General features: G+C 35.8%; 1 protein-coding gene across 1 annotated transcript in view; it reads right to left on the bottom strand.

The window, feature by feature from the left end:
• Positions 1–21,497, bottom strand: part of TMEM67 (transmembrane protein 67) — a 41,987-nt gene extending 20,490 nt beyond the window's left edge. Inside the window, exons 1-15 of the mRNA XM_061171411.1 lie at positions 21,272–21,497; positions 19,369–19,457; positions 17,621–17,714; positions 16,801–16,900; positions 15,257–15,326; positions 15,090–15,164; positions 10,053–10,115; positions 8,419–8,573; positions 8,196–8,304; positions 7,308–7,394; positions 6,919–6,984; positions 5,077–5,233; positions 4,573–4,696; positions 2,854–2,959; positions 84–140 (exon numbers count right to left, since the gene is read on the bottom strand). Coding sequence (XP_061027394.1) covers positions 84–140; positions 2,854–2,959; positions 4,573–4,696; positions 5,077–5,233; positions 6,919–6,984; positions 7,308–7,394; positions 8,196–8,304; positions 8,419–8,573; positions 10,053–10,115; positions 15,090–15,164; positions 15,257–15,326; positions 16,801–16,900; positions 17,621–17,714; positions 19,369–19,457; positions 21,272–21,497 — 1,578 coding nt within the window. The remainder of the gene's footprint in view (positions 1–83; positions 141–2,853; positions 2,960–4,572; positions 4,697–5,076; positions 5,234–6,918; positions 6,985–7,307; positions 7,395–8,195; positions 8,305–8,418; positions 8,574–10,052; positions 10,116–15,089; positions 15,165–15,256; positions 15,327–16,800; positions 16,901–17,620; positions 17,715–19,368; positions 19,458–21,271) is intronic.
• Positions 21,498–24,662: the final 3,165 nt, after the last annotated feature.

Raw genomic sequence — 24,662 nt, 5'->3', positions numbered from 1 at the left:
TTGACAACTTTCCTGTACATGTAAAACCTTTTTTTTAATTAAAAAATATACTGTAAGTATTTTACAGGTTAAAATAAACTCACATCTGTCTGGACATGTGCTTCTCCTTGATCCATTTCATATGTGACCGAGAAAGAAACCTGATATTTAAAAGAAAGCAAATTAGCCATACTGAAGTTATATAACACAAACCTACTTTTACTATAAAAATACTTTTGTAGCTGAATTTTACCATAAATGCCATACTTTTGAACTATCAATGTTACTAGAGTTGACCCTTATTTGTATCAATACATAAATGAATATGCTTTTGGGAATTATTCATGCTACTTTAAACATCCGTTTTGAACACATGTTAAAGAAAGAGGGCTTCATTAGGAGTTAGGTTAGGTTCATTAATAGCAGTCAAGCCAAATTAACCATATTTCATTTTCTGATAGGTTTCTGTATCTGAGGAGTGTGACTGATCTTATGTATCAAGAATTCAGCAACTGGCTAAACAATCACAGCCTAAGATGGCAGATTAATCAAAGGGCTGAACAAGAATCTTAGGGATACCACTATATTGAGACAGGAGAAAGAAGAACCAGTAAAGGGTTAAGAGAAACAGGAGTGTGAGAAGTAGGAGAGGGAAGATACCTAAGTCTTACCAAGGTCATGAACAGGGAGTTTCAAGAAGGAGGAGGTCACCAGTAGTGTCAAATGTTGTACAACTGGCCCTTGAACAATGCAGGGGTTAGGGACGCCAACCCCCGTGCAGTCAAAAATCCAGACAGAACTTTAGAGTTGGCCCTCCGCATCCATGGATTCAACCAACTTCGTGTAGTGCTGTGGTACATATTTAGTGAAGAAAAAAAAAAAACCCATGTATAACTAGACCCATGCAGTTCAAACCCATGTTGTTCAAGGGTCAACTGTATAAGTATCAAGTTAAAGAAATAAAGCCAGTGTATGTGGAATTCATTGCTGACTTCATGAAACAGGTTTTCAAAGAAGCAAATGGCAAGAGCAAAACTGCAAATGATGAAAGAGTAAATGGTTGGGAAATCAAGGAAAGACACACGATAGCAAGCTGAACAGCTGGCAGAGTTGATGGAAGATTTTACTGTTTGGTTGTGTTAGTTTGTTTTTAAGATGGGGCAACCTGAAGGGTATTATAAGCAAAGGAAAGGGACCAGCAGAGAAGCTGGCTGAATAAAGGGTTGTGGGTGAAACAGGATACTGGAGGAAGTACCCTAAACAAGTACAGGTTGAAAATTCGCTTAAGAAAGGGGGAAGGGTCCTTTTTTCTTAGAAACAGGAACAGGAGTCAGGAAAGATAATGAAACAGAGATACTTAAGTATTAAAGAGGAAATCTGAGGGAATTCATATTGGATGGTTTTGATCTGCTCAGTAAAATACGAAGATAGGTTATTTGCGATTGGTGAGAGAGCAGAGATGTAGCTGGATACTTAAAATGAATGTAGAACTTTTACAATAGCTGTCATGAGAAATTAAGAAATGACGAAAGAACTGTACATTCTACAATTAGAATGAATTTGAGGTGGACTTCCTCAATATGGTTTTATGATTCTCTCAACTTTTTTTCTCTTTTTCTCTAATTTGTCAAGACTTAGTTTAGAATATTTTGGACGAGAAAAATATTTAAAGAAAATACCCAGAAGTGTTTTATTTTAAGATAAACATATTCCTGACTACCCAAGGATGACCATTCCAGGAAGACATAAACCAGGAAGTCTTTTGTTGTTACTAAGCATGTTTCTGGATTTTCTTCTCCTCTCACTATACTGTATACAAATACAGGCAACTGAAGCTAATTTTAACATGAAATCAGGTAATACAAATGAGGATGTGAAATCTTTCAGAGAAAAGTTATTTATGTGCCTACTTTTCACTTAATGAAAGCCTGAATCCAATAGTAGCTGAGCACAAGTACAAGCGCAACAGAGAGGCCAAAAGCACTGGCTGAAGAACTAGAATATTAAAATTCAGAAAAGTAAAATAATAGAAATTAAAAGCTATTAGTGAGTCTTGGAGGTAAGGAATGCTCACCTTCCAATTCTCATGTTTCTGGAGAGGACAGGGAATGAGGAAGAAGTACAGAAGGATTAGCCTGCTTTTGATCTCTACCCTCTCTCATTTACCCCTCGTCAAAGCAGGGGTGCTTCATCTGCCTGGCGAGGTAGAGAGGAGGAACTGTGTCGTGCGGCTCGGCCTTTCCCAGGCTCATTCTCTTTGGTGTAGCCTGTTTTCAGTGTGTACGTGGTATCGCTTCCATATACAGGCCCTGCCCGGCAGGGGAGGATTTTAGTTCTGTGGTTAAATTTAACTGAGTTGGGAAACAGCAGAAGACTAATTGGCTGCAGGTCCAAACTGCATTCTCTAGCTCACTTTAGCGCTACTAGTTATAAAGCTGATAATTTGATTCTCTTTCTGCCTGTTGAATTGTGTCTCTATCAAGTGGGCAAGACTGGTGAGAAGAGGAATACACATGCCCACTTAAGGTCTGAGTTCCTGGTTTAGTCAAGGAGGCAAAATCTTAACAGAAGCAAGGTGGCCAAAGAGGACGGGAGCAGATGCCGCATGGCTCAGCACACCCCAGGCTACTGAACAGGGAGGCCCACCTGCTGGTGACGCTGTCTACTGACAAACATAATTCTTGCTTTTTTATACCCAGGATCCATAAGAACTCACCTCTTACCACTATTAGTAAAAAATAATTAAGTCTTGACTATATAAAGTGCCATGTTTATTTAAAACTTTAAAAAGGACTAATTGTCTTTTGACCATAACACAAACTCTATCAGCATTATACTAACACATAGAGAGGCAATGATTAGGAAGGAACTCACCTTCACAGACCGGCTGTTGGGATCTTTGATATCAATGTCACTGTAGGCAATGGTAATTAAGGGAGGGTAGATATTTCCATTTTTTGTGTTGGGCACAAGGCGGATACTGTTTAAAAGAAAATTCATTTTTAGTTATAAATACATCTAGGCCCTTAAACATACACTTAACTTATTGTTTCTTCTGAATGGGATATGGATAGTCTTGGTGATCTCAGAACTATCAGTTACTAAAAACTAGAGGTCAAACATAAACTAATGGTAACAACATAGGCTATTTGAAGTGGTCAAAACTTTATATTGAAATATAACCTCTGAGACAAATTAGAAACTCTTGTTGATCTAGGGCCTATGAAGTTTACAAATGAAATCAGTGAAGTACTGTGCACCACTTTTGAGGACTACTGAAAAGAGAAGTGTTACATGAAGCCTAGAGGAAGGCAGATAATATCCTAATTTTCAAAGAAGATGAATTCTTAACAAAATACTGTGTCATATCTAATACTGTTTAGGGCACATAATGGGGTACATTTTGCTGAATTCAATGCATTAGTAATGTACAGTTTGTAAACTCAGAAAGGAAAATGCCAAGCACCAGTGGCCAGCACAGTTTCTCCAAGAGCAAATCAGGCATGACTAGTTTCAATTTCGTTTTCACTAGGGATACTACATTAGGTTGAGGGACTGCTAAAAACAGCACAGTTGGATTTCAGCAAGGTATATGACAAAACTTCTGTACTGCCTACCTCATAAGATTATCATAAAAATCAAAGTGAAAAAAATAATGTATGTTGAAGTGCCAGAAAGAAGATGGTGTTGATTTTCATCAGTGTATTCAAGGTGCACATCATAAAATATTGGAGTGGGAAGGCTGGTTAAGGTCTTACACTGGAGAAGACACATGAGGGCTGCAAGGCACTACCCTAAGGCAGGGTCATCATTAAAGTATCCCAGGAAGGGACTTCCCTGGTGGCGCGGTGGTTAAGAAGCCGCCTGCCAATGCAGGGGACATGGGTTTGATCCCTGGTCCGGGAAGATCCCACATGCCGCGGAGCAACTAAGCTCGTGCACCACAACTACTGAGCCTGTGCTCGAGAGCCTGCGAGCCACAACTACTGAGCCCGTGTGCCACAGCTACTGAAGCCCACACACCTAGAGCCCGTGCTCCACAACAAGAGAAGCCACTGCCATGAGAAGCCCGCGCACCACAACGAAGAGTAGCCCCCGCTCGCTGCAACTAGAGAAACCCCGTGTGCAGCAAGGAAGACCCAACACAGCCAAAAATAAATAAATAAATTTATTTTTTAAAAAAAGTATCCTAGGAAGAGTGAGGTGTTGATAATTAATGAGGGCCAACCTAGAACAGTAGCTGTTAAAGGAGATGGAGCCGGAGGAGGCCTGCCTATTGCAATCACCTGGCAGGCTCTAACATACCTGCTTCAGCCCACTGATCTTCACTTTCCCCCTCTCAACCCATTCTAATTTAGCAGGTCTAGAGTGGGCCTACAATATGAATTTTGGCAAAAGTCCTTAATCTCTTCTGACGTAATTCTCCCCTCTATTAGTGTATCCCAATCTATCGGGACATCTAAAAACACATTATGTATTGTTCCAGTTCAGGTGTTCTTGTTGTTTTCATCTGATAATTACAGGTCAATACTTTCACTACTACATTTTCCCATGTACTCTAAGCCTCATTTAGTGCATTAGACATTTGTTTACCTCAGTGATATTTGGGTAGCAACTCGAATTAATCTTGGCTGACTTCCTAAGTCATTTTCTCTTCCACTTAGTGCATCCACTAAGAAAATGCGCCGAGTCAGAAGCCACTTGCCAGAGCTACTGTCTTTTATAATAAAAAAAAAAAAAAAAGATGGCATTTAAAAAATACCTCCAATTCTTCAAGATGGCTCTCAAGGAGAACTTTTGCAGTTCTACTAATTTTTCTACTAAAATTAGCCCTGATTTTACAGTTCTACTAATTTTTCTCAGGATACACTTTTAGCAATAACATAATTTCTTAATAATAAGCCTGATATATTTAGTAAAAATTTCTAAATATACCAGCAACCTTACTGTTTTACTTTTGGGCATGCTATATAGAAACTTAAACTCAGAGAGAATCTATGACCATTCTTATAATCTGTGATTTATTAAATTATCATGTTGGTTGACTGGTTTATTGATTTCAGCTCAGAGAAAGAGTGGTATGTATGGATGCCTTACCTTGGTTCACAAATATTTTATTGTGCTGAAGATTTAAGTTTAACACAGGTACAGCCCAGATATATTGGTGTTGATTTTCATCAGTATATTCAAGGTACACATCATAAAATGTAGGCATGGGGAAGTCAGTTAAGATCTTAGAGATAGGAATCTCACACTGGAAAATAAAATGAAAAATGAAAGTATCCAAATTGAAAATTAGAAAGCATATTTATTATCTTTAAAAGTTTTTTTTAACTGTAGAATGAAATATCTTTCAGTTATCTTGTTTATACACATTTCCATGTGTCTTTCAAAACATGAATACTATGTATGATTCTTTTATAAGGGCCAAAATAACTAACAGTAAAGAACCACCTGGATCTTGTCCTACAACCCATTCATTCTCAACAGTAAGTGTACAGTGAAAAGGTTTAAAAACTCCTATCCTATGGGATGAGGTCCCAATTCTTTCTCCTGATGTACACTGCTGTTTATGATTCGGCTCCCCTTAACAGAGCCAGGTCTATCTCCCACTGCTCCCTCTCTGTCTATGGTCCAGTCACACTAATCTACTTACAGTCTCTAAATATGCTATGCTATTCTACATCTCTCTGACATTGCAAATGGTGTTTCTGCTTGACATTCCCTTCCCCACTGTGCTCTCCTGGCAAACTCATATTCATTCTACAAGCTCAAGTATCACTCACTCTGTAAAGCCTTTCTATATTTCCCCAGGAACTGCTAATGAACCCTCCTTTGGACCAACATGGTACCTTGTTCATATCTATAGAACAACACATCACATTCTTTGCAATTCTTTGTCTGTCTATATAGCTGTTTTCTCTACTAGGCTGTGAACTCCTTGAGAGGCAACCAGGTTCAATTGAAAAACTATGATTTTCAAGCCTAACAGAACATTTACTTGATGCAACACCTTGAGTAAATTACCTAATCTTACTGAGCACCATTTCCTCATTCATAAAACACAAATAATATGTATTTCACATAGTTATTTCATGGATCAGATGAGATAAAAATGATAAAATGCTGAGCATACAGCAGCGGGCATTTAACAAGTGTTGATTCTCCTGGCCCAAGGTAGACACACGATAGCATTTTTTTAAAATAACATAGAAGTCATTTCTGATAATAAAAGTAAATTCACGTTCATGATAGAAAATTTGGAAAATATAAAAAAGAGAGAAAATCACCTGTAATCCCACCATTCAGAGATAACCACTGTTAAAAATGTTTATCTTCTTCTAATCTGTTTTCCCTGATAGTATTTTTCATTGTGGTTTTAACAAAACTGGAAGCACAGTTTTGTTCTATGTTGTATGTATATGCATTTTATCAAGAAGTATTTTTGTAGACTAGTGAATTTCTTTCAAATGTTTAATGGCTCATAATATTCCTTTGGACCATACTGTAGTTTTAAAATGCATTACCAAAGGAAGGAAGGTCAGGGAGGGAGGGAGGGAGGGAGGAAAGTATGGAGGGAGAGAAAAGGAAAGCATTTTTATTTGTTTCTGGAGGGTAGAGGGAGGGAGTGATAACACTTTATTGTTCATTAAAAATGAAGTAATACTTTTGCTTTATTCTAAAATGCTCAAAAGTACAGATTATTTTTATGACCTATATGCCTAGAAGTAAATAAACAATTGATTATGATGTTTAAGACTCTACCTATGACAAGGTACTCTTTTCATGCTGATTAGATTAATAAAAACTATATCAATCGGTGAAATTATTCATTACTACAAAAAATTTCCAATTTCAAAAATTCAAAGATATTCCAATTATTGCTGATGTGAAAAAGTGAAGCTAAAATACAGACTGTCTAAAATAGTTCCAACTTACATTCTGTTGATAGGTTGTTCCAAAGGAATAAGCAGCATTTAGTCTTGTCTCTGTGTCTGGACAAAGCTACAGCAAAAGAATACAACTGATAAATATCTCTCACAAATGTTTTCTTTGCTTATAGTCAAGGGTTCTCAACACTCAACATGGACATATACTTTATATAATACTCATTCAATGTATCAAAGGAATGAAAAGTTAAGGGAGCATCTTTGTTATAAGTCATAACTTAAAGTAGTTTTAAGAAATTCCAATTTAAAACACATGAAAAAAATCAACTCTACCAAGCAACTGATGCTCTATCCAAGCAATAATCTAGTTTTCTCCTCATCTTTGCCTCAGTCAAAAATAAGACACGTTAGGAATTCTCTAGCTAGAATCATACTCACCTGTAAAACACCTCCTTCTAAAGTTTGCCACTTGAGAAAATTTCCTCTTACATCATAAGAAGCAGCAACAAACTTCAGTTTTGTATTCTGATTAAAGAAAAAGAAGAATAAAATAATGTCACATACTCTGAAACTCTATAAATATATATATTACATATAACAGTCTATACAAACCTTCAGAGTTTAGACTTCCAGAGTATATATTCAGTAAAATAGTCTATAAAATTTTTTTCATTGTTGATTGATCTTTTCTTTTTCCAGAGATCAAATATTGAATTCAACTATCTTTACTTTGAAGCAACATTAATCTAAGTATCTCTATGATTAAACACACCAAAATAAATGGACTGGATTTTCACACAAAAACTATTATTTCAGAATTGAGAGGCAGTGCTGGTGACAGATAACTTCTTTTCAAACCTGTTAAATGTGTGTGTGTGTGTGTGTGTGTGTGTGTGTGTGTATGGGGGGTGAGTAGGGGAGGGAAAAATCTGTTCTTTCATTCTAGAAGGTCAAAAAGTTGAGGTAAGAATTTGGAGCTGTGAAGTGCTAAGGAAAGGCATAAGAATCCCAGTCAATCTTTGGAAGCCCTTTTTAAACATGTGGAGATACAGGACAGAGATGGCTTTGCATTTGGTGATGAAAACTGTCCTTCCCAACCCCACAAGTACTACTTGCAGCCATAACGACATAATCCAGAGGTATCATATACTCAAGTAAGGCAGCTAAACTTTATATTGTTTAGTTCCTCAGCAGCTAATATTTAGATTTAGTTTAGTAATTAAATTTTTAAAAGCCTATCAAGAATTATGACTAGTAATATTCTTGTTACCTTTTAAAATTGTAAATCAAAATGTAGTTATCCTTCAATAATATAGTGACTTGTACCTGGTTTTCCCCTTTAAAACTGAAATTTGTAGGAAGAGGTGTAGTACTGAGTACTTGAGGTGCTAATCCTAGCTGGTCTCCATAGAACAGCCATGGAAGATTCTGTCTCCTATAAACAATCACAATTGTTTTAATAATGGGGAACAATTCTTAATACGTATTTGTGAAAGTAATTGCACTGAATTTCGTCAAAATGATGGTTCATCAATTAGAATAGCCTTACCAAAATGAAACAGAATGAACAGTGCCCAGTCCAGCAGTATTTTCAAAGATAAACTGAAACAGTCGACATGCATCAAAAGTGGTAGAGTCATAAGAATTCATATTCATCACACACATATTTCCAAGAGCTTGGCAAGATGTTAGATTGGCATACACCTACAGGAGAACAATGACAAAGAAATGTATGGACTTTAACATCCTAAGCAAAAGTTGATATAAAAATTATGCTTGGTTTTAACTTTACCTATTCTGCAAATTCTTTTTTTGGATATTCTTTTGCTTTTAATACCTTTCTTCTAATTTAAGTAGAAAAGAACTTTCTATATGGCAGATAAATAATTTGTACATTTTAACTGTAAATTTTAGGTGGAAATATAAAGACAAGCAATTAAAAGAAGAACTAACAGCATGACATTTAAAAAAACTATTATGTAGAATAATTATTTTTGAAAGAATAATAATTTGTTCCTACATTAGAGCTTATGCATATAAATCTAATCCATTTTAAGTAATTTGTTTATGAACAGCAAAATAAGATCATTTGTTGAGTTTGCCCCTCAAACTTCTTTTTCAGTTTTCCCTTTCAGGAAAAGACCACTCCATTTTTAGTTATTCAAATAAAAATCACTGCAGTAATATTCTTTCTCGTATCCAGCTCATCATTAAATCCTATTGGCTCAATCTTCAAAGTATATCCAGAAGCTAAACATTTCTCACACTTCCATGGCACCATCCTTGTCCACGAGTCCACTTTCTCTCACTTGGATTACTCTAATACTCTCCTAAATGGTGCCCCCGCTTCTGTCATTGCCCCAACAAAATCTGCTCTCCATATTAGAGTGATCTTTTCAAAACCTGAGGTCAACCATTGTCTTCCTTTGCACAAAATCCTCTACATCCCTTCCAGTAAACTCCAAGTCCTCACCATAGTCACTCCCTCCATCCGTGAACTTATCTCTCCACTTTCCCTGGTCACTCTGCTCTAGCCACTCAGGTCTCCTTCCTGTTTCTTTAGCACGAACACCAGAGAACTCCTGCTTTGGGACCTCTGCACTTGCTGTAGTCTCTGCTTAGAATACTCTTCCCCTAGATATTTACAAGGCTCTCTTCTACTTCCTTCAGATCTTTACTCAAATATCACGCTCCCAGAGATGCCTGTCCTGACCACCCTCCATAAAATAGCACCACCTTCCACTCTCTATGCTCTTTATCCTGATTTATTTGTCTTCATAGCACTTAGCACCACCTAACATTTACTTACAATATAATTCCACGAGGGATTTTTCCTTTGCCTTTTCCTGAAATAGATAACTTAAAGATTTGAGAACAGGGCCTGGCATACAGTAGGTCATCAATAAACATTTACTAAATGATAGTATGAATCAGTTTCCCCTAACATTCACTTTCTGCTGAATAAGTTTGGACACATTCAATTTACGAATAATGAAATGTGAAATGAATAACATTTTCTTTAGTATTCTCCTTCAGTTCACTTAGAAAGGGTTTATTTTTCTTACAGAAAATGACTAAGGAGATATATCTACTTAGAGAGAAAAGTTTTATTAACTGGGGAAAAAAATGGTATCACAATTCTTTGAAATGAAATAAAATTATTTTCTAGAAATTCAAACATACCCAACAAGCAGCTGCTGATGATTGCAAATACTCTGCAAACCATTCTGAAGTGAAAGACATGCCCTGTAAACAAAAAGATGAATTTTAGTTTTAAGTTCAAATAGAAATTCCTTAACCCTACACTGTTTAGAAGATATTAATATGCATATTGCTGAGTCGGAAATAACTAACATTACTTTCTCAATATTATCAGAAAAATAGATTCTAATGGGAATATAAGAATTAATTCTAAGCAATGTCAGTAATTACAAATAGGACTGAATTACAAAATCACATCACTTAGGCAAAGGATATAAGGAAACAAAGTATGTCTATAATCAAAAAAAAAACACAAAACACTATTATGTCCATTTCACTAAAACAAAAAACAAAAATCAAAGTGCAAAAAAATAAAAGAAAAACTAGATTCTGACTTAGTATTGGTTAACATTTGCTGATTTAGGATTATTACACTGTATTAAATTGGCAAGTAATAAAAAAGAAATATTTGTGAATGATTTCTAAGCAACTGGAGACTGGGGATATACAGAGTAACTAATATGTAAAATCTCCAAAGTGGTGATTCTCAAACAATGATGGGTATCAGAATCAACTGTGGAATTTCCTAAAAACAGAAAATGCTTGGCTTCATTCTAAACCAAATGAAACAGAATGTCTAGGATAAGACCAAGGCATACATGTGCTCTGAAAGCTGCATATACAAGCCTCTAGTTAAGCACCACTGCTGTAAAGCTCATCTGCATATCTTGTTAAAAAATGAGACACCGAGAAGCACCATTCAGAATAAATTCTCTGAACATGGACAACGGAGATAAAACCAAATTATATGAATCGTGACACCACAACTGTCAAAGAAATCTAAAATAAAGTTATGAGTCACTTCATTATTCATTATTTTCATCTCTTCAATAAGCAAAAATTCTCATTTTGTAAGAAAAAAACCTATGCATAGAAGGTTGACTAACACACACAAAAAAACTGAGTAAAAATGGAAAGCAATAACAACAGTACTGGCAAATGCATGTAAAATGAAGCCACAGACAGTGTCAGTGATAAAGTTGTATGGTCCTTTGTAAAACAATATCCACGGAATTTTTAGAAACACTTAGGAAATTTGTCTCAAGGCAATAATCTCCCCAAAAGGAAAAACACATCTTTGTGCATAAAATGGTTGACAGCAATATTATTAATAACAGAAAACCTAAATAGTCAATAGACATACAATTACATGAATTTCAATGCATAAACTGGAGTATTACGTGACTATTTAAAATTATAATTACATTGGTTGAGCCTGGAACACAGTATAGAGAAACCAAGGTAGTGCCTAAAGACTGAAAGACATGTCAAAATAACACAGGGGCTATACCAAAGGGAAGTCCAAATGTGAGACAATTTGAGCTTTGAAAAGAAGAATAACAGTGACAGATTATAACACACTCATGATACCTGGAGTTTGCAGTAAAGCTAAAAAAAAAAAAAAGCACAGAGAGAAAAGAAAGCATTCTTTACAGAAGACGGCTAACTAAAAATATAAAGGGAACAACAGAATTGTGAAATCATTTTGAAATAACCAATTTAATAATTGATTCAGGTAAGGTTCATCAATGGCTGCTAAAATAGATACGTAAATAGTCTCAAAGTAAAATCTCAGACTAACTTATTAGTCACAGTACCTTTACAATGGAGAGAAGTGGCAGACAGCACCATGACCAGGTAGTCAATTTAGCATCACCACTAACTGCACATCCTGACATTATGTGCTCCTTGTTGATGCAATGGGCTGTACACAACACCTATATCATATTTTTGCAAAAAGACATTTCACTGAGTCTAATCATGAGAAAAATCCAGAGTGTGGGATGCTCTACAAGAAAGCTGGCCTTGACTCTGCAAGAGTCAATGCCATAAAAGCAAAAAAAAAAAAAAAAAAGCCAAAACAAAACCAAAAAACCCAAAAAGCAAAACAGAACAAGGGTCTCTCTGTTCTAAATTAAAGGAGACTAAAAAGATTAACTCAATGTGGGGTCTTTCACTGATCCTGGGTCCCCCTTGCCAAAAAAAGTGGGGAGGGATAAAAAACTTTATTGAAACAAGTGGGGAAATTTGGATATGAACAGTATATCAGGTAATTCTATTATATTAATTTTAATCTTATTAGGTGTGATACCAGAAAAATGCCCTTGTTCTTAGGAGCTACATAATAAAGTATTTAGGAGTGAAATGTTATACAGCTACAACTTATTTGCAAGTGGCTCAGAAAAAAATATGGATGTGTATGTGTGCATATGCATACATTTACATACACAGAGAGAGATAAAGCAAATGTGGCAAAACATTAATAATTGGTTAAACTACTAAAAGATATATGCACAGTTATTATTTTTTCCAACTTTTCTGCAACTTAAAAATTAAAGTTGGGAAAACAAACCAAGACGTAAGGTGTTTTTGGAAAATGGGAATGGGAAGATACTGATTCATATATTTGGAAAGTTTTTATTGATTGTCTGGTATATTACTTGAGGAGGATTGGATGTCTCTCTTATAAAATTATATAAAACTATAGGATAAATACAGAAATAGTTAGAGATGTGTGTATGTATATACATAATGTGTGTATATATTTTCTAGCTATGTCTGCTAAAGAGGGCATACTGGGCTTCCCTGGTGGCGCAGTGGTTGAGAATCTGCCTGCTAATGCAGGGGACACGGGTTCGAGCCCTGGTCTGGGAAGATCCTACATGCCGCGGAGCAACTAGGCCCGTGAGCCACAGCTACTGAGCCTGCGCGTCTGGACCCTGTGCTCCGCAACAAGAGAGGCCACGATAGTGAGAGGCCCGCGCACCACGATGAAGAGTGGCCCCCGCTTGCCGCAACTAGAGAAAGCCCTCACACAGAAATGAAGACCCAACACAGCCAAAAATAAATAAATAAAAAAAAAAAAAAAAAAAAAAGAATAGGAAGGTATTAAAAAAAAAAAAAAGAGGGCATACTAAGCATGGTAAGCTTGGTTTCTAAATATTATCCTTAAGAGCTTCTTAGAGAAATAACTGTTTCCAGGGCTGAAGCAGGAAAAGTACAAGATGAGCCTGGAAATCTTATTGTGCTAGAAAGTAAGGAAATGCTCAAAGAATGATAGAGATATGTCAAAAAGACACAGGAACCAACTCAAAGGGGCTTCTAATAATGGCCAAATTTATGACAATTTGAGCACCAAAACAAATAATACATATACTGGATTATAAAAAATGAATAAAACAGGAACCCACAAATCCATACTGTCCTTACTGAACAAATAAATATATAAAGGTGAGGAAGGGAAAATTCCTTACAGTAGAACGTTAATAATGTGGAAGGAATGATAGAAACATTTGGCAACCATCATAGTAGTGGTTGATGAAGGCAAGTGACATCAGTGGAAACTAAAGCTATTTAGTTTAGAGACGGTTTAGAGAAGAAGAAGTGTAACCCTGGAAATTCTCCTCAAAAATACTACCAAATACAAAGGGAAAATGGTAACTTAATAGCAGATGTGGTGAGTTTACAGCAGGGGGTGATGGTTAGGTTGACATCACCAGTGGTGGGACAGATGGACATCATGTGTCTCCTGATGTGACACAATGGATTGAGAAGAGCACAACATCTTTTTTGTGGTTTCCTGCCAGGCATGTCCTGATTATGAAAAAAGACTGGATGGACCCAGGTTGAGGGTCACCCTCTGGATTGTAAGGCCTGTAGTCTTCAAAACTGTCGAGCTAGGGGACTTCCCTGGTGGCCTAGAGGTTAGGATTCTGGGTTTTCATTACTGTGGCCCAGGGTTCAATCCCTGGTCAGGGAACAAGATCCCACAAGCCATGTGGCATGGCCAAAAAAAAAAAAAAATAGTAAAATGACAAAACTGTCGAGTTCATGAAAGGCAGGGAAAGACTGAGGACCTGTTTCAGATTGGAGGAGACTGAAGGGGACATGACCTCTAAATGACTGGTAATCTGAGATCAAATATGAAAAAGAGACATTGTTGGAATTTTTGGCAAAATTATTTTTACTTATTTTGAAAAGGAAAAAATGAAAATTAAAGGCCTGCAAATTTGATAATGGTATATGTCACTATAATCCGAGACTAGAGAAGAATGCCACAGAAAACATAAATCTTATTACAAATGAGCCAATTTTTGGATGATCTTAAGCTCCCTATGTATATGTCTATTTTAGTATTTGTTTTTCTGCAAATATTTGGTACTTGCCTGTAATCCCACAAGACTATACTGGAGGAGAGGAATTTTTGCTTTATTCATGAGGATTCCAGATTCCACCCTCATCACGGCTATCCTTACAGCCCCCCTAGTCACTCCCATTTATTCAGTGATGATTGTAGCAACCAGATCCTAGCCTGTCCACATAAGCTCTACTCATTAACTAACTCCTAGTTAGTCATCTAACTCCTATTCTCTCGGACTGATGACCTCTTCAGTTCCAATTCATCCACTTCCCATTTTACATCCCAGATCTTGTCATCACCAGATTCTGTTGCAAAAGCTCTAACTATATGCCATCACACTCGCATCTATAAACAAGGAACTTGGCCAGATACAAATAATCCTCAAATCTCCAGTGACTACCATGTACAGGCTCTGTGAGGTAGGTATTATTATACCCAACCTACAGACAATAAAACTGACATTTAGAAAGCCCAAAGGTATAAAACTAATGACTGGTAAATCCAGGGTTCAAATCTAGAGTCTCTGGTGCTCTTAACTATATTATACTGCATTCTTTATAGGATCTATAAAAGACCTTTCCAGCTTAAACATTCTGAAATCCACTGAAAAAGAAATGAGCTAAGGTAGAGAAGAGAGCAACTGTACTTATAAATTATAATGCTGAGTTGTTAGTCTAATGTTTCTTATTGACTGATAATTTCTGTTTTAAAGTGATTTACACATAAACATTTCTCATTTTAGCCCCAAATTAATTACCAAAGGAAGAAATGCAGAAATATCCTTAACAATAGAACAAAAAAAACTGAAGTATACTCACAAGATCTCCATAACGTGCAGCTGAAATCATACGTGGAGGGAAATTCCCTGTGCTGCTGAAGCATAATCCTCCTGTCTTCATTAATAAATAAGAAAAAAAAAAGTTTATGGAAGAATATAAGTAATTTAATTTAAAAGTATATACATTATCAATTTGATTAGACTTACTAAAATGTTAGGTTCTGAACACACACAGGACCTGCTGGTATTAATGAATGTTGGTTCACATTGGACACACCTGTCAATATAACAAAAATAATTTTTTAAATGTTAATAAATTACACTAGCCCTAATTTAATTGAGAACTTGTCTTCCTAACTGATTAGATTAGAATAGATTCATTCAACTAAGCAATTACTTGTAATAAAGTAAACATATTAAAAGTATTAATGCTGATATACTACTCTTTGTATTACAAGGCAAGGTATAAATAAATAAAATTAACCAATAATAGGCGAATATTCTTTTGAAACCACAGGTAATATAAAATAAATAGTATTGAATAGCAAAGATGGTTAAGTCACTCAAATAACAAAAGAGCCCAACAAACTCATATAAATGAAACCAAATCCATTTTTATAAGTAGTTATTATCGAATATACTTTCCTTATTTTTCTGCCACAAAGCAAAAAGATAACATACGCTAAAAAGAAACAAGTATCTATACCCTCATCAAACCTACAACAAACACTCTTAAAGTCTTTTCATCGTCTTTATTTATTTTAGGAAAATACTTTATATTTTTCATTAATGAAAGATAGAGAGGGAGGGAGGGCAGTGGACTAGTGAGGACGCTGATAGGTTTCTATGGGTACTCATTACTTACAAAATAGAACAGGTAGAAGGAGGAGCTGGGGCACAGCACAGAACTCAGACTAGGCTTGGGGAGGTATAAGAGGGGAGGAATAGGGGATCAACCCAGTAGTCTGTATTAGGATGCTACAACCTAGGTCAGCCTGAGAGAAAAGATGATCCAACACTAAGTACCCCCAGGACAAACTGCAAGTATTTTCTATCTCAAATTTGGGAACTGAAGAGAAAATGGTATTTAGAGGGAGGTCAGCATGTAGGCGTCTAAAAAAATTGAAGAATTGGAATAGGGATGATGTTTTTGAGTTAAAGAAAGGGAGGGGTGTGTGTGTGGTGTGCAGGTATGCATGCATAAATGGGGAACAGGAAGTGACAGAGAATCAGGCTATAAATCAGGATACCTGGGTTATGATAATTATCATCACATTTATTAACATATTTTTATGTAATATAATATATAAAGATAGTACCTAGTATATAATAAGCAGATTGCAAATAAAAGTTACTATTATATACTATGCATTATATTATAGATTATGTACAAATTACATGACAAACAAAAATAGCTACCTTTTACTGAGCACTTACTCTGTAGTACTTAGCTAAGAACTTTAGGTATGTAAAGTATGTTTCTGAGCTGTGGTAACAGCCTATGAAGTGGGTGGTATGTCCCCATTCTGAAGACAAGGAGACAGACTTATCGAGCGAGGTCAAACAACCAACAAGACACTGAAACAAGAATTAAACCCTATTCTGTCTCATTTTCTGGACCTCAGCTTCTTTACCTGTTTATTTCTATCCTTCCTTGGGTTATTGTGAGGAGCAAGGAATCTGATAGGAAAGGCACAGATTCTACATAAATATAAGACATTAATGAAGTCAGCACCCAGCACACAGCTTACCTGTTTCCTAAAGCATTTGCTATTGTAAAAGAGTTTTCACTTTCCTCACAGAGCTTACAAGTTGCTTGAGACAACAACGTTCCATTAACATCTCTTTCCACTAAACAATTTAGAAACAATAAGATGTTAACTCATAGTCAATATATAAGCTTCTATACACTTAGTAAAACCCAGGTGTAATTACTATTCTAGTAATTGTCAAAACACCTTGTTTGCATAAAGACATGTCAAGCACCATCCATAATAAAGTATCGAAAAGTGAAGCCTTCCCCATTCCCACATAAAAAATACAGAAACCAATTTCCAAATCATCATCATCATAATAAATTAATATATTTTCCTCAAAGAATTTCTTACCTCTTACCTGCATGTTCCTGTTACACTGGATTTGGGGAAACAAGTATTTTCATAGACTTCTGATAAGTTTCACAACTTAGAGGGCTTTTGGTGGTATCTATTAAAATTGTAAATTCACATACCTTATAATACTACAATTCCATTTTCAGATACCTAACCCACAGAAACACTTGAACATGTGCATAAGAATATTCATCAAAACATTATTTGTTAGAAAACAATCTAAATATTTTAAATAGCAAAATGCTATGAAATACCATGGAGTGGATTAAAAAGAATGTGGTAGCTCTAACAGATCATACCATTAACTGAAAAAAGTATGCTGGAGAACAATGTTTTTGGTATGAAATATTTACATAAAAAATACCACTTATATTTCCTGTGGTTACAATGTATACAATGTACATTAAAAACAGGAAAAAAAAAGAGTCTATACAGACACATTCTAGAATCTACTTCTTACCTAAAATATGGCCAGTGGGACAGTGGCATTTTCCTTCTGCAGTTAAACCACCAGGGCAAGAAATACAGTTCCAGCCATCTTCAGTAACACCTTTCTAAATTAAAAAAAAAAAAAATTATTTTCCCTTTCTTAATTAATGTTCTCCTTCTTAATTGATCATGTAAGTTCAAAAAGCCACAATAGTGTATAATTTGCAGGAGATATGCAAATAAATTATACAAATATGAGCCACATAAAGATTTCCTGGATAGACAATTTGTGCTTATATTCAAAAATTAAGCTATACATTACTATAAGTGCTGACTACTATTAACTCCAGGCAATAGTTCTTTCTTCCTTATGATTTTCAATTTAAATGAGTCCTTACTCTCATAATTAATATTGTCATTCAGTTTTTCCATTTACAAAGAAAAAATGCAACGAAATTCAACACTATTTAATCAACAGATAGCCAATAGTTTAGTCTTACCTGTTCTAAAATAGTTATTCTAATTTTTAAAAATTCAAATACAATAGCTTTTAACAATTAAGTTATGATTCAAAATGGATGAATTTTATGGTAAATAAATATACTTAAAGTTGTTTAAATTATGAGATCTTTCCTTTTATTCACTAATAGTTTGTACTAGTAAAGGTTTTTGATAAAATATGACATCATCAAAAATTGGGCTTATAATATTATATGGTTTAGAAAAAAACCTGGGGTAAAAATACAGTAATTTTATTACAAATATGGATGCAACCAAAATTAACAGAAAACAATGGTAACAACAAAACAATGCCACAAATTATTTTAGGTTTTGGTTGAAAAGACTGGATATATCAAGAAATGCTCCTATATTTGTTAGTACATTTATACATGTAGGACTATTTAAAAATTATGATAGCTTAGTAATGTCACTGAAAAATAAATCTGCTTTGGCACCATTTCATATTAGCAGCTTTTTATCACTGTAATTCAGCTAGGGTCAATATTTCCAAAAATATAAAGTTTCAAAATGATCATCAAACCTGTAAGTACTAGTCATAAACCAGGACTGGTTTATATATTAAATATTAAATTCCCAAACTCAATTTTTTTAATACAATAATGAGAAGAAATATTACTATAAAGGCAGAACTGGCACACTGACTCCTAATTACCCAAAATGATTCAAAGATATATTTCTGTTAATTAAGAATCATCATATACAGTAACTATTAATTTACTAATTTTCCAAAAATTATGATATAATGAAATGATTAACAAAACAGCAACAGATATTAACCTATTTACTGATGAAACTGGCATTTCATGAACTTATCACTCAGATATCATTACGAACATGAATCATTATATAAAACTGTTGACGCTAAATCTAAGACACTGAACTCACTCTGTACCAAATGATACACACATGCAAAACTGCTCTATATATGTATCATTCACTCATCTATTGATATTTGCTTTTATAACTTAGTTTCTCTATGAAATAAAAATAAAAATAAAGACACTCAAATTTTCACAGCTTTGTGTTTTTTCAGATTTCAGGTTTTAAAAAGTAAAGCAATATCTTTGTTTTTTTCCAAGTTTGCAAAATTTCACTGATCTCCCAAAATTTACTCTAGTAAAAACAAAGTTGGCTTAATAATTTTAAAATCTGTGGGAAAATATTAGAGTACAGCATTAAATTGTAGTTTAAAAAACAAAGGTATTTAATTTATTATTTTTTACAGTAAGATTATTTTTTAAAATAAATACTCCATACCATGTTTTCTGGGCACTTTTTACAAATAATATCAGGTCCTCCATTATTAGAGATCATCTGAAATCCTGGTAGACACACACATACAGTTCCTAAAAAGAAAAGAGCCAATTTTGACCTTGATAAATAAAACTTCAAGATAGGAAAATTTTAATAACTCTTAAGAAGTAGTAGTTAAGAGCAAGACAGCGGAGGGACTTCCCTGGTGGCACAGTGGTTAAGACTCTGTGTTCCCAATACAGGGGGCTGGGGTTTGATACCTGGTCAGGAAACTAGATCCCACATGCATGCCACAACTAAGAGTTTGCATGCCACAACTAAGGAGCCCGCAAGCCACAACTAAGGAGCCCTCCTGCCACAACTAAGACCCAGTGCAACCAAATGAATAAATATTAAAAAAAAAAAAGCAACACAGCGGAGCCAGTACTGCATAGGTTCTAATCTTGATTCTGCTACTTAGTTGTGTGATCCTGAGCAAGGTACTGAACTGCTCTGTGCCTTGGCTTCCAATTTGCTAAAATGGGAACAACAAACAGTACCTACCTCACGGGGTTAATATAAGTTAGTTATTATCTGTAAAGGTCTTAGAATCCGTCTGGCACACAGTAGGTATTGTGTTTGCTACCATTTTAAGTGCAAGCATAAATAAACTATTAAGTTATAACTATTAAACTAATAACCAAACTACTGATTAACTGCTATGGGAGATTTTACATTTCTATTTCATCCAACCATACACATATATTCAATGAATTCAATTTACTTTGTCAAAACAAAACCTTATTAGGAAAGTTATCTCGATTCAAATAAATCACTGTTTTCCTCTGTTTGGAAAGATAGTAAACTTTATAAGATAATCACTACTCAATTTGCTGGGTAGGTAAGGACAGCATTCTCTAAGAAGGCATTAAGTGGATACAGCACCCATAGGAATCCATGTAGTAGAATGCTTATGATATCAGGGTTCATAACGATGAACCTTACACTTTAGAGTCTGGGTGATGCTTTCTCATTCATATTTCCTCACCTGAGAATCCTGACCTGTCCTACACAATGACTTAAATAAAGATACATCAAATTTCAAGATGGCAGAAAGTTAATACCCTGGGTGCCCAAACCGAGATTAAAAACATTCTAAACTTTATAATATGGGAAAACTCTTATTCTGAGCAGTTTCAGTGAGGACAACTAGGACCAAATGATGAACGTCTCAAGAAGAAAAAAGTTAAGTTTAATCTAAAGAGACTTTAAGGGCAATCAGTAATATTCAACAATGAAAGGGCTAAATCCTAAGGAAATCTATAATATTACGGACAGACTGTATAGTGGAAACACATAGGTCAAAACTGAGGGCAAAGAGACAGGAGTTCTTCCTGTCCCCAATTTAGAAGACAAAGAAGACATTACGACCTCATCTGGGCTTCCATTTCCTTATCTGTAAAACGAGGAGACTGGACCTGATTACGGTTAAGGTCCCTTCCAGCTCTAAATTCTGGGATTTGAAAAGATCAAAAACTATCAAAGTTTACAAGCGCTGATTTGCATTCCCTCCCTAACCTGTTCTGTCACCTGCTCCTCTGCACCTCAGATTACTTCTCTATTTTTCTTCCTTCGGTAGTCAGCTTTCCAGGTGCCTCCCTAAAGACCTCCCGGATGAGGAGTGGGGGACTGGAGCCGAGAAATTAATTACGACAGCCTATGAGGTAGCGGACTCAGGGTTTCCCCAACCTCACTCGTTGTGTGCAAGCTTCAATCCTCCAAGGAAACCCTCCTCTAAGGCGTTGGCAGTTAACCTTTCTGAAACATTCCTTCCGCAGACGAAAAGATGTGTTAGTGACGAGGGGTCTGGGGACAGCATCAAGGCGGAGGTGTTACTTTGGCTAGGGCCCATCCTGGACCGTCTCACCTCGAGCATCCTGCCTCTGATTGGCTCCACACGCGACACAGGAGAGCGCGGAGATATCGAAGTACTGGTTGTGGCCGCACGTCTCCGGCTGCCGGAAAGGGAAGAAGAAGGTCTGAGCCTGTGAGACGCGGAGAAGGACCAACAAGAGGAACAGAGTCACACCCGCAGCGTTTAAGGTGGACCAAGCCGCCATTGCCACCACAGTCCCACGTCCGCCCGTCACCATGATGCACACACTAGCGACCGCGCAGTCTCCGGCGCCCCATCAGCCTCCGCGACAACTCTGCAGAGCTGATTGGACAACTGCGGTCCGGAAGTGTCTGCCTGCGCTGCCTGGTTGCTAGGTTACCAAAGCCGCGGGAAGCTGGCTGGTCTGGGAAAGGATGAGTTAGAGGCAAGCCTACCTTGGAGCCTGGCAGGTGGGACCGGCTATTTAAAACGTTTGCTTCAAACTCTGCTACTCGACCCATTAGCAGGACATGAAATCAATTTAGGAGGTCGTGAAATAGATAACCACAGCAAAGAAAATGTCTGATTTTTATCACACAAATTAAGTATTGCTTCATTAAACTGTTAAATGATATTTACATCAAAATTTACACAGACTAGGTCATTTTCGTGTTAAAGGAGACATTCCAACAATGTATTTGTCAAAATACATTGGTCAAAAAAGTAGGAAAAACACTGATTTGAAATATGCAATGTTGGAAGACTGGCTCAAGCACTAAAAAGAGATCTTTCCTGACAGACCTTTCTTTGTGTTTTCATGTTGTGTTTTAAGCATAGACATCATGTTTATAAAATGAGATCTTTAGTCCAGTTGTGAATAAAAAAGGAACTTATTTTTTAAAATCAAATATACACATACATGATTGTTTTCTTTCAAAATGGGCACTCTTGGAAGCTGTTAGCCCCGAAACATTTTAGAATTACCTTCAAAGCCAGTTTCTGGGTCATAAAAGAAAAAGTTATTTCTTAATATTTAAATTTCACTTCTGCTTTTGTTGCATTCTATTTGTTTTGTTGTTGTATTTTGTTCTCCCCCCCCAATAAAATCTGGCATATTTTGAAGCCACCTTATTCATCAGTGGTATCTTGAAATGACTTTTGGCTTTCCCCAAAAAACCACAAACTTCATAATAAAAATGATGACTTATCACTATTAAGGAAAATACACACACACGTATAATGTTCTCAATACGTGTGGGAAAATGCATCTAAGGAAGTTAGATAACTTTAACTATTAGCCACCATTAGGCCTAGTATTTGTCACGTGACCTTCCCCAAAAGACCAGCATTCACTCCGTCGCTAATATCTATGACACAGAAGGTGTATGTTATGAAAACTGTTCCTTAAAGAGGCATTAAAAAAATGTTTTTTGAGTAATTACCATGTTGTTGGAGTGTCTAATTTGGAGTAGAAATCACTTATCTGAATATAATTTTTGAAAAACATATGACTCCATAAATGTTAATGGGGGCTCAGAAAGAGTATGGTCAGAATAGTTGAGATTAATCTGCAAAAGCTTCCGGTGGGTGAATTTTAACTCTAGTCTTCCTTAATGCTCTGTGGGAGTGGTCAGGGCAGTAAAATTTACTCACTGTGTACTATATAATTGAAGCAATGAAAGAGCAGATTCTTTGTATTCCACACTGTGCACTATGCTAGGCACTTGACAGCATTAACCTTAACTCTTTATAATAACCCTTTGCAGGAACGCTATCCCCTTTTTTGGCTACTTTTACAATTAAAGAAACTGAGGGTCAAAAAAGTTACATTTTAGGAAGTGGTGAAACTAGACTCTGTCTCCATCTGGCCAACTCCAAAATTGTTGTTATCTTTTCATACTCATTATGTTGAACGAGTTGCTTTACTCAGTTATCTTCTCAATCTATTTAGTGGTTTCTTTGCAGAATAGATAGAGAAAAAAAGGCATATTCTATATGTAGGACAAACCTATTGTCTTTAGTTAACAAGATGATACTGCCATTTTATACCACAAACAGTGGAACTGTGTGGTTGTCTAAGACCTTTGGGCACTGCACCTAAAAAATTTCCCCAAAGAGCTAAATAGTTTATTTGTAGCACAAGGATTCAAAATAGATGTAGTTAAGTTGGAAATAACTGTAGATACTCTCGGTTCATCTTTATAAACTGCCTAGAAGGATAACAGAAAGACTGTTAGCTAAAACTGTTAAGCATAAATTGGGACTGTATCATTAGGAATATTTTCATTGCAAGTAATAGAAGATCAGGTAGTTTAAACCAGTTCACAGTGGCTTAAACAAAAACAAACATGGGAATTCTGGAGGTAGGGGCTGCTGGTGTTCATTCAATGATATCACATAGTCATCTCTGCCATTTTCTTGGCTTTTCCCTCCTACCTGCAATGTGATTGCCTTACACCAGATATCAACATTCAGATTTAAGACAGGAAGAAGGAAAGTTACTGAACCAGAGATGTTTCCTCTGTCTCTTTAGTCAGAAAAGCAAATGTTTTCTGTATGCCAGATATTGTGCTAAACTTAAACTTCTTACATGTATCATTTCAATCTTTTTATGAACAGGTAGTAATCTCCACTTATCAGGTTTAAAGACATGCCCAATATCACCCAGCAAAGAAGTGAAAGAGTTATACATAGAAGTGGATGAGAAGAAGAACATGTTTTAATGTCAGCTTAGGAAGAACTTTACCCCCCAAAAGTGAAACGATGGGTTCAAACACTATCGCAAATGCTTATTGAACACCTAGAATGAGATAGGCACTGCAACATGCCTTACCAAAATTATCATCCACTCAACAACCTTATGAAACCTATACTGCTATTATCATCTCTTTTTTTATAGATGATAAACGGAGACAGAAGATTTTTAAAACTTACCAAAATTCAAGGCTTGCAATTTACAGAAGCAACTTTAAATTATGGCAGTTTAACTCTTGGGGCTGCTTAACCACAATGCTGTGTATCCTAACAATATAAGTGCTACAAAAAGTCAAGGAGGCTGAGGATGGAGAAAAAGTCTTTGGATTTGGAAATTAGGGGATCATTAGTTATCTTTTAGAGTGCAGTTTTATTACAGTGATAGGGGTAGAAGCAAGTCATAGAACAGTACTGAGAAAGAGCAACCACCAGATGGAGACTATTTTGGCATTGAAAGGAAGGCAAAAGAAGGGACTGAGCTAAAAGAATTTTAATTTTTTCTTTAGGATAAGGAGAATATGTCTATAAGTGGAGAGTAAAGGAAAGGAGTAGTAGAAGAGAGATTTAAAATAAAGAGAGGAATAATTGACTCTCTCTTGAGCTCCTGGGAAGGGGTCAAGGACTTAAAGTAAGAGTGGGAGGAGGACCATATAAGGGGAAGAAAGTCATTCTCGGATTAGAAGGAAAA

This window comes from Eubalaena glacialis, chromosome 17, assembly GCF_028564815.1.
Source record: "Eubalaena glacialis isolate mEubGla1 chromosome 17, mEubGla1.1.hap2.+ XY, whole genome shotgun sequence".
In the NCBI taxonomy this organism is placed as follows: domain Eukaryota; kingdom Metazoa; phylum Chordata; class Mammalia; order Artiodactyla; family Balaenidae; genus Eubalaena; species Eubalaena glacialis.
Note: the sequence above shows the minus strand (reverse complement) of the source record. Positions and strands in the feature narration are given on the sequence as shown.